Source organism: Arachis ipaensis, chromosome B07 (genome assembly GCF_000816755.2).
Source record: "Arachis ipaensis cultivar K30076 chromosome B07, Araip1.1, whole genome shotgun sequence".
Classification (NCBI taxonomy): Eukaryota; Viridiplantae; Streptophyta; class Magnoliopsida; order Fabales; family Fabaceae; genus Arachis; species Arachis ipaensis.
In genome coordinates this window covers 112,420,597-112,430,908 of record NC_029791.2, presented here as the reverse complement: position 1 = coordinate 112,430,908, position 10,312 = coordinate 112,420,597, and the positions used below count along the sequence as shown (strand labels likewise).

Below are 10,312 nucleotides of genomic sequence, written 5' to 3'. Positions count from 1 at the left end.
AAAATAAACACTTTACCAAAATAAACACTTTTAAGTATAGTTTTCATCTTTAATTAATTAATGATAAAAAAAAAAAAACATAGAACTTGGATGGTAGAATGAGTACCAAATTATACTTTAAAGACGGTAAAAGAATGAATATTAGTTGAGACTGAGTATTGTGTTAAAAAATCATCTCTCTCCTATTAGCAAAGGACTACAATTCTTCAACGATGGCGGGCTTTAACTTATAATATTACATTATTACCTGGAAGAGGTAAAGTGTTGACCTTATTCTTTTGATTTTTAGTTTATGGACATAATGATTAATTGATTATACATCATCATGCCTTACACAAAGTGGTTGTTATATCTTGAAATTTTCAGTTATGCACTTATGCTTTATTTATTTATAGAGAGGATGTAATTCATCTGTATTGTCAAATTTAAGAGTTCTAATCCCATTTTTCTTGTACGTCTCAACCATATATTATTTTACTTGAATCGGTTGAATAATGGCATACTGCTTATCCTATATACTAGGAAGATTATAGACTGAATCATTGAGTTCTAACTTCTAATCACTAAACAAGATGAGTTAATTTACTTTTCTTTCTTTTTTTTTAAATCTTTCTATTTTCTATTGGTGATTTTTCATTACTAGATTTAAAAGTCCATTATTTACCTTGCATTCTCATAGAATGGCAGACTAACAGATACTCTAACCTACTACTTGTTATGGTGCAATCTGCGAGGATTAAAATTAGAACAATGATAATACACAAAGAAAAAATTTAGGACCAGCATTTTTGTTGAAATCTGAACAGCACTTAATCATCAAAGAAAAAATGATTAATCCTACATCATTAGATCTCATTTCACACTATTAAAAATATTAATAATAGTTAATTGATGACTAAATATCACAAATTCTACTGACCACCTAACACTCCTCATACATAAATAGATGGCTGAACCAAAGAAATACAGATTTCATAATTATTTTTGTTAGAATCTAGCTTTTAGATTCTAAAATTATAATAGGTCCAAGAGCATCGTTTTTAGAGACGTGTGGGTTCATAAAAAACGTAATCTGCCTCGTATATATTTGCCTAATATTCTATATATATCTCACATTAATTTATTCAGATTTTTTTTAAATCCACCCTTCAAATAATATAAATAAAGAGCTTAATACATGTCTAAAATATACTATTTATTCCTATTCTTTAGGATAAATATTTTTTTTATTTTTGACATTTTTTTAAGATATATCGCACATTAATCATTTTTAAATCTCAACTAAGCCTCATTCATTAATAAAATTGGACAAATCAACCCTTGCAATTAGTTGACAACGAGTTGTCCGTCTGATGTGTCAGGTGACGTCTGATGTGTCAGGTGGCATATGATGTGTCAATGCCAAGTGTTGTGTGTCAATTCCAAATGGTTATAGGGACTAAAACACCCCTCTCCTATTCCTCCTCCTCCTCCTCCTCCTCTTTTCTCTCTTTTTCAGACCCATTATCATTACTATCTACCTCCACAGCCTTAAAACTCTTTTTGCATTAACTTTGACAATATCATAAAGCTAGTAATTCATATATCATTAACAATTTAGCATACACTTCGTATATACAAGAAGACAAAAATTGGGGGCAACCGAAAGGCCTCAGTGACGAGCTTGAATATCTCACTAGATGTCATGTGGGGGCTCTTGTAGCGCTTGCGAAAGATGAGGCAGGGCAAATGGCTCTGGACAGTGTACCAGTCAAGGAAGAAGGAGTTGTTAGCGGAGGCAGCATAAAGGATGGTAAGGCGGCAAGGATCTTGGTGACGCAGAGAAGATTTAGGGTGAGCTATTGAGGGAGGTTGGATGAGAGCGAGAAAGAAAAGAAGAGGAGGAAGAAGGAACCACAAAGGTGGTAACTGTTGGTGGTAAAACAGAGGGAGAAGATGGTGGTTCTGGAAATGGCGTGATCAAGGAAGAAAAAGAGGAGAAGAGGGAGAAGATAAAGAAGAAAATAGAGGTTGGTTCGGCGAAGGTGGTGCCACGTTGATGGTCATGAAGGTGAAGTTTGATGATGATGGTGATGGAGATGATAGTGACTAGCCGAAGAAAAAGAAGAAGAAAAATTTTGAAATCCACCTCATCAATATTGATTTTATTAGCTATGAGAAAAATTTGGATTTCATGGTCAGAATCTTTATCATCAGTATCATTTTCGAGATCCTTCAATGATATCACAAGCACCTTCTCCTTCTCCTTTTTGATGATGTCCTCTTTCTTTTTTTGCAGACAGTCAGACAATGGCCAGATTTTGTGCAATTGTTGCAGATTACATTACTTTGGTCTCTTTTGAAGTCCCTTAAAAAAAATTTTTTTTTTGCTTTTCTTTTTAATCTCATCAGCCTCTTTAGTATTTTAGCAAAGAATACGAGATTATTATTGAAAAAAATATCATCTTCTGTTTCTTCGTCCTTAGAGGAAATCTTTGACTTCAAATCAACTTTTTTTTTTTAGGTTTTTGGCTTAGGTGAGTTTGTTCATAAGTCAATAGTGTTTTTCTCAACTCATTATAAGAGATTTTTTTTTTCAGATTGTTCCCTTAGTAAAGTAGTGCTCTTGGTCTCCCTTGTTTGATAAGGCTTCTTAGAATCTTTCTCACAAATTCTTCTTCGTCGTGTTTCTTCTCCATAATATCAAGATTATTAATAATAATGGAGAACCTTTCAAATAATATCTCGTTTATGCCTTCATCTTCCTTCATGAAAAACATCTAATATTCTTTCATAAGCATATCAACTTGAGTTTCTTGAACTTGTTCAATCCAGCCCTTCTGAAGTGAGCAGCAGCTTATCCTATATTTTCTTTGTAATTTTTCACCTTGAGACTTTTCTAAATTTCTCAAAAATAATTGCATAATACATCAGATTAATTGCCTTTCCATTTTACTCGATTTTCTTCTTGTCTTCGCCATTCCATTCATTATCTTTCTTTGGAACCACATTTTATTTTGCATTGACATTGGTAGGAATTATCTGGTCCATCGAGGATAATCTTTCATATGTTGTAGTCTGTGGATTGTACGATGATCCTCATCTTTTCTTTTCAATAGGCATAGTTATTTAGTTAGTTTCATTGAAGTATGGTGACCTATTATTGAATTGTCTTTGCGTCAGAATATACGTCACAATGTTAGTTGTCATGGATTGTTAATCCCAAATTGTTAATTTTGTCCCTTAAGTCTAAACTCTAATACCAATTGAATGTTCTCAAATGACATGAGAAAGGGAATTGAATAAAGGAACCACTTTTTATAGCTTATTAAACAGGATGTGCAGAACTCTTAAATTATATGATTATTTTAGTTTTACTTCATCTCGACAGTGTAGAGAAGGGAAAGAATGAGAGATAGATAGAAAGAGTGACACAACGACGGCTGATTTAATCAACAGTAAATTCGACGATAAATTTAAATATATTTTTTTAAGTTATTTAAAAATTTAATATATAATTTTAAATATTTAAATTCAATAATATCTAAAATAACAAAATTCAAAGTTTTATAATTTTCTATAATAATTTATCTATAATTTTTAGTTAATATCTTTGACTAAAAATATAATGGCCAACCCACAAATACGATGCTTAAAACTACGCTTAATATAACATCAATGAAGTCTTTTACAACAACCATTAGTTTATCATTGAATGTTTGCATTACCATATCTACAAAACAGCTTGCATTTTCTTGCAAATACATACAAAAATAGAGACAATTATAATTAGATAGAACAAGGAACATGTATGAAGAATGATAGAAAATTCAAATAATGCATATATTGCTACAAAAAGTTACAAACGGTATGGGCTCATTTTTATTGATATGGAGGTTTTGTGTATGTGTTATCTGGATATGGATGCATGGGAGCACAATACACAATTGTGGGGCAGTTATTTTTCTAATGTCAGGTGCCACAACTCGGACGGTCCGAGTTGTTTGAGCGTCCTATTTTGCAAGCAAATCGGTAGGTCTGATTTGGGGAAGGAGAGATGATGAAATTCTGGATGATGGAAATCGTACCATCCGAGTTGTTGGTGGTGTTGGTTTTTTTTTTTGTTGTGTTATGAAATCGGAGGGTCCGACATGTAATTTTTTATTATTTTTTTGAATTCAGTTGAGGTAACCGCATGGTCCGATTTGGTTGGGACTTTAAATAAAAGTTGGTGAAAACTGGATCAGAGCAATCACTCTCGCATCTTCTTCTTCTCCTTCTTCAACGGTCCTCTGGTTTTTAGTTCCTCTCTGTCGTTACTTGTTTATTAAAGGAGCCAAAAATCTAAAACTCAAGTTTATGAGGTTGTTAATGTGATTGAGAGAAATAAGTGACAGAGTGTTATTGAAGGTGTATTATTTTGGTCAGATTTTGTTACAAACATCTGAAGGAGTAACATTTATTTGTGAAAATTCGTTAGATTTGGTGATTCCTTTTACAATCTCATTTGAAGAGCTCAAGGGTGTGATCTGTGAAAAGATTCATTCTGAGAGGGCAAGAAGGATATCATGTATTCTATACAGAAATCCTATACAAGTGTTTGGTGGATTTGTCCAGTTTCAAACGAAATATGTAACGGACGAAGCGAGCATGCAAGATATGTTTTCCATGTATATGGAAAATCGGAGTCAACTCTCGTTCATCGAGTTGTATGTGGAGTTTGAGCAATCTGAGGCCGACCGGAATATTCTACGGGGGGATTACAATAGCGACAGTGAAGAAGAGTTCAAAAGCAACTACGAAGTTGTTGGTCCAGATGGAGATGAGGTTCCAGGTGACGGAGCTATGGCTCCGGATGTGTCTGATGTGGCAACTGCTCTGGCAAACGATGTGCCGTTTGAGGAGCCATCATTCATGCAAGTTTTGGATTTGGAAGCCATGCATGTTCCGAAGTTTCCGGATTATATCAATGCAGGTACGTAATTCTCCATAATTATACGAAAGATTGGTTACCTATTTGTGTATTTAACTCTAAGATAGTAAATTTATAAGAGAGTTATTGATTTAGTTAAATTTAAATTAGAATTTATTAGTTAAGTAGTAAACTAGTTAAATATCCGTTAGTATTTATGAGTTAATTTAGTAAATTAAGTAATTATAAATTGGAATTTATTAGTAAATTAGTTTAATTAAAATTGGTTAAATTGGAATTTATTAAGTAAATATAAGTAAATTAGTTAAATTAAAATTTGTTAAATTGGTTAAATTTAGTTAAATTAAAATTAAGTCAATATAAATAAGAATTTATTAGTAAATTAAGTAAATATAACTAGTAAATTAGTTTAATAAAAATTGGTTAAATTGGAAGTTATTAAGTAAATATAAGTATGATTTGTGAAAAGATTCATTCTGAGAGGGCAAGAAGGATATCATGTATTCTATACAGAAATCCTATACAAGTGTTTGGTGGATTCGTCCAGTTTCAAACCAAATATGTAACGGACGAAGCGAGCATGCAAGATATGTTTTCCATGTATATGGAAAATCGGAGTCAACTGTCGTTCATCGAGTTGTATGTAGAGTTTGAGCAATCTGAGGCCGACCAGAATATTCTACGGGAGGATTACAATAGCGACAGTGAAGAAGAGTTCGAAAGCAACTATGAAGTTGTTGGTCCAGATGGAGATGAGGTTCAAGGTGACGGAGCTATGGCTCCAGATGTGTCTAATGTGGCAACTGCACTGGCAAACGATGTGCCGTTTGAGGAGCCATCATTCATGCGAGTTTTGGATTTGGAAGCCATGCATGTTCCGGAGTTTCCGGATTATATCAATGCAGGTACGTAATTCTCCATAATTATACGAAAGATTGGAATTTTTTATTAATTTATCTTGATAGTTGGATCAAATAGCTAACTGAGGTTTGAAAATATACTCGATTAGTATTTCTTTTTGTTTACTTATTTGTGTATTTAACTCTAAGATAGTAAATTTATAAGAGAGTTATTGATTTAGTTGAATATAAATTAGAATTTATTGGTTAAGTAGTAAATTAGTTAAATATCCGTTAGTATTTATGAGTTAATTTAGTAAATTAAGTAATTATAAATTGGAATTTATTAGTAAATTAGTTTAATTAAAATTGGTTAAATTGAAAGTTATTAAGTAAATATAAGTAAGTTAGTTAAATTAAAATTTGTTAACTTGTTAGTTAAATTAAATTTAAGTCAGTATAAATAGGAATTTATTAGTAAATTAAGTAAGTATAAGTAGTAAATTAGTTTAATTAAAATTGGTTAAATTCGAAGTTATTAAGTCAATATAAGTAAGTTAGTTAAATTAAAATTTGTTAAATTTGTTAAATTTCTTTAAATTAAATTTAAGTGAATATAAATAGGAATTTATTAGTTAATTAAGTAAATATAACTAGTAAATTAGTTAAATTAAAATTAGTATCTGTTAGTTGATTAGTTGAATACAAATAAGTATTTGTTAGTAAATTAGTTAAATATAAATAGTTTGGAGGGTTTTATTATAATTGATGTAGTAAAAATTTGTTTTATCTTGATTTTCGAATGTTTAAATATTTATGTTTTTAAAATTGGTTGTATGGCTGTTCGCAGAAATTTCTTTTGTCGCAGATGGTAAATTTGCCGTTGGGATGGAATTCAGTTCCAGGGAGGTTGTTATTAAGGCGATAAAAGAGTATACTATACGAAGAAGCGTAGATTACCGGGTGTATGAGTCTGAGCCGTTGACATTTTATGCGAAGTGTACACAGTATGGGTTAGGGTGTGATTGGCTTATCCGGGTTAGCATGATTAGCCGGAAGTACTGTTGGGTTGTAAGGAGGTATAATGGCAGTCACACATGTACCAGAGCAACAATTTCTCAGGTTAGTTGCTTTGACCGGCAGAATGAGGTCTTTGAAGTGCGTGAGATGCCAAGTGGACTGGAGTTTGCAGTGGACCTACGTGGCCTTCGATGTGACTGTGGTGAGTTTCAGGTGGACCGGATCCCCTGTCGACATGTGTTTGCATGTTGTGCCAACCAGCGACTGGATTGGCAAGTGTATGTTCATGATGTGTATAAGATGGACCAAGTTCGGCGGGTGTACCGAGCAAGGTTTAGGCCACTAGGTAACCCCACTACATGGCCTTCTTACAACGGACCTCGGTTCATCCCAAATCCGTTCCTAAGACGCGTCGGAAAAGGTCGCCCAAAAATGACGCGATTCTTGAATGAGATGGACACACGAATGTTATGTCGGCCTAAGCGATGTACGCTTTGTGGAGCTGAGGGGCACAGCCGTAGCAGATGCTGTCAGCAAGGTGGTGCAAATGCCAACAGAGATCATTAGTAGATTCTTATTCTGAGATGACATTATATATGTGACATTATCTATGTGGCAATATATGGTTTGTCATGAGTTGTCAATTTGAATTAAGCAAGTATGTTATATGTAACATGTTCTGTGTTGCGTTATAAACTACGGCAACCCAGCCTTACTCTCCATCTGTAGCATTTTATAATATGACATCAAACAAAAAATAGTCCACATATTTAATCCCTTCAATGAGTTCATAAATACGTAAATTCTCTAAACAAACCATCTACTAAAACATAGTCCGTAGTCCAAATCATTAATACATAATTACTCTAAACAAACCATAGTCCAGATCAGTATTAATACATAATTACTCCAAGTCATGCATACATAATGCCCAACACATGCAAAGAATTCTAAACATTGTACACATTTTTTAAAGCATAAATAAGAGTATTACACCACAACTACTTTCTCATTGCCCACTTTACATCATTCACAAAATTCTTGCATTTTTTTGCGGCCTTTTTGAACACAGAAGACGTGTAGCGATTAGCGCTACGACGTGGTGGATCAATCCTCAGATTGTAACCTTTGCCTTTGTCATCCGGAGTTTGTGCCCGGCCTGTATACAGAAAAATAAAAACAATTGAATATCATGACATTAGGTAGTCAAACCAACATGGATACCACTTATGAACACAAAATAATAAAAACAATTAAATATTATAACATTTGGTAGTCAAACCAACATGGATACTAGTTATGAACACAAAATCGAATATGTAAAGGAAAATACGAAGCATAATACCATCATTGCGGGATTCCTCATCCTCATCGAACTCCTCTATTTCATCCTCATCATCATCATCCTCGTCATCCGGGTCATCTACTAGATATGCATTAGTCTCTTGCTCGAGTGGGTTATCATCTTCTTGAAGTGGTCCCATGTCAACACGGTTAGGATTTTGACTATTAAAAACTCCGCGTCCACCTACACTTCTACTAGAATCGACAGATACGAACCCTCCGGAAGTGACAGATGAGGTATGGCACGGGAGCCTCGCATCCAATGAATACCTACCTGCCAAGAAATCAGGCTGATTGGCATATTGTGGTTGTCTTGCATCTGCAGCCATGAACTCAAGCAACTGACTAAAAGAACCTCCTTCTCCTGGTTCAAACTGTGACATACCCCAATATTGTTGCGGCATTGGAACGGACGGGGAGAACTGTGTCTGAAGTACATACTGGCTTGAGAACTGAGGTTGTTCTTGTGGAAGTGGATTCGAAGTAGGAGGTGGCACCGGCTGGGGCTCCAGTTCCTCATTGTCATTATCCGCATCCTGACTATCCTCATCCATACCCTCACCACCATCATCCATATCCTGATTACCCTCATCCATATCCTGATTATCGTCATCACTTTCTTGACCCACAAGATTCGACAAGTTCAAGTGGTCACCATATTTTGACCGGTACCAGTACATATAAGTTTCCAATGGATGCTGTGAAGGCATGGGAAGCTCAGAAAGAACGTAGTGATACCTGTTTGTCCAATGCATAACCCAACTTGAATGACTCGGTGTTGTGGCCCAGTTAAGATTCTTAGGACCAGTCAGTACTTCTCCATGCGCCTTGTCAAGATTCTGCTCCTGCTGAGGTACTCCCTGAACGAAACCGAACTGTCGCCTGTACCTATCGGTAGCATGCCACTCGATACATTCAAATGACACCAACGAAACAGTAGCGGACCACACAACCGATTGCATATAGATCTCAGGAGGAATTATGTTCGGATTCACGCGATCCACAGCATATGCAACCCACACAAACTGGGAAAAATAAAAGATACTCATGAATACAACCCAGAACATCAATAACAATAAAAATGCCTCATAAAAATGCCCCAAAATCATAAATCTTTAAGTAAACCACACCTGGCCTTCCTGGAGTTCATCAAAGGCCTTCCTAAAGTGAGCTAGATTCAAATATCTATATCGTCGATCACCACGCTCCCAGTTACGCCACCTAATATCATATATTCAATTAGCTAAACTGAATTTAAAATGTAAAGCTACGAGTAGATTGTAACGTAACATTACCTGTTGGCTAATAGAAAACTGTGGAGTTCTCTGGGGAGCGGCGATAGATATGGCAGTCGGATCCAAGCCCAACCGAGCAGAAGTGTTATTGGACCATCTATTTCCTTACAATTATAACGAGATGCCCTGCATAACCCCCTGTAGAGGTGTGCAAGGCATGCCGAACTCCAACTATAATGTCCAATACTGGCAAAATCACGAAGCAAGGGTAGAAACTTCCAGTGCACACCTGCCCCAGATTTATCCCCAAACAAGATCGTCCCGATCAGCAACATAATATGGCACTTCACGTACCTCTGTATACTTAATTCATCAGTCAACTGAATGTTTTCTTTTAGCTCCCACAGCCAAGTCAGTTTTATACAACATCCTCTACACTTTGACTTACGCGGTGCCACTCCAAATTGATGCAAACATTCTGCCTCCAACGCTGAGAAACTACTCATTGTCATCCCAGTAACTGGAAGACCATTCGTCGGGAGACCAAGAATTAGAGCCACGTCTTCAAGAGTTACGGCACACTCACCAACTGGAAGGTGAAACGTATGTGTATCAGGGTGCCACCGTTCTATTAGAGCATTCACGAGTGCTTTCTGATTTTGTACGACACCAATTTGAGATGCATGATAGAAGCCAGTAACTCGTAAATGGTCTTCCACCCAATCGTTGTACCGATCCGGAGAAAGTGGATGGTCACAGGTCAACATTCTTAATTTCTACAAAAAACAGAACAAGTAATTAGTCAACTCATAAACTATTGCTAATTTATTACTACAAAGTAAGAATTTTTAAACTACAAACACTTATTAACAAAATCTTCACAACTAACTCAACAACAAATATTATTTGAAACCAAACATCTGTTATAAATTATTTGACTTAATTTGACTAAAAGAAATAAT

At 35.0% G+C, this 10,312-nt stretch overlaps 1 protein-coding gene across 1 annotated transcript; it reads right to left on the bottom strand.

Moving 5' to 3' along the window:
* LOC110264346 lies at nucleotides 7,644–10,080 on the bottom strand. Its single transcript, XM_021106249.1, has 2 exons — nucleotides 8,117–10,080; nucleotides 7,644–7,930 (listed from the first exon to the last, which is right to left on the bottom strand). The coding sequence occupies exons 1-2, from the start codon at nucleotides 9,222–9,224 to the stop codon at nucleotides 7,773–7,775; spliced, it is 1,266 nt and encodes a 421-aa protein (XP_020961908.1). The 5' UTR covers nucleotides 9,225–10,080; the 3' UTR covers nucleotides 7,644–7,772.

What these genes read in the sequence shown, in the direction of transcription:
- LOC110264346 (XM_021106249.1), bottom strand. Translation starts at nt 9,224, where the DNA reads ATGATTTTGGGGCATTTTTATGAGGCATTTTTATTGTTATTGATGTTC. An exon ending in TGAGGAATCCCGCAATGATG is followed by an intron (nt 7,931 to 8,116) that starts GTATTATGCTTC and finishes TTCTGTATACAG; the next exon opens with GCCGGGCACAAACTCCGGAT.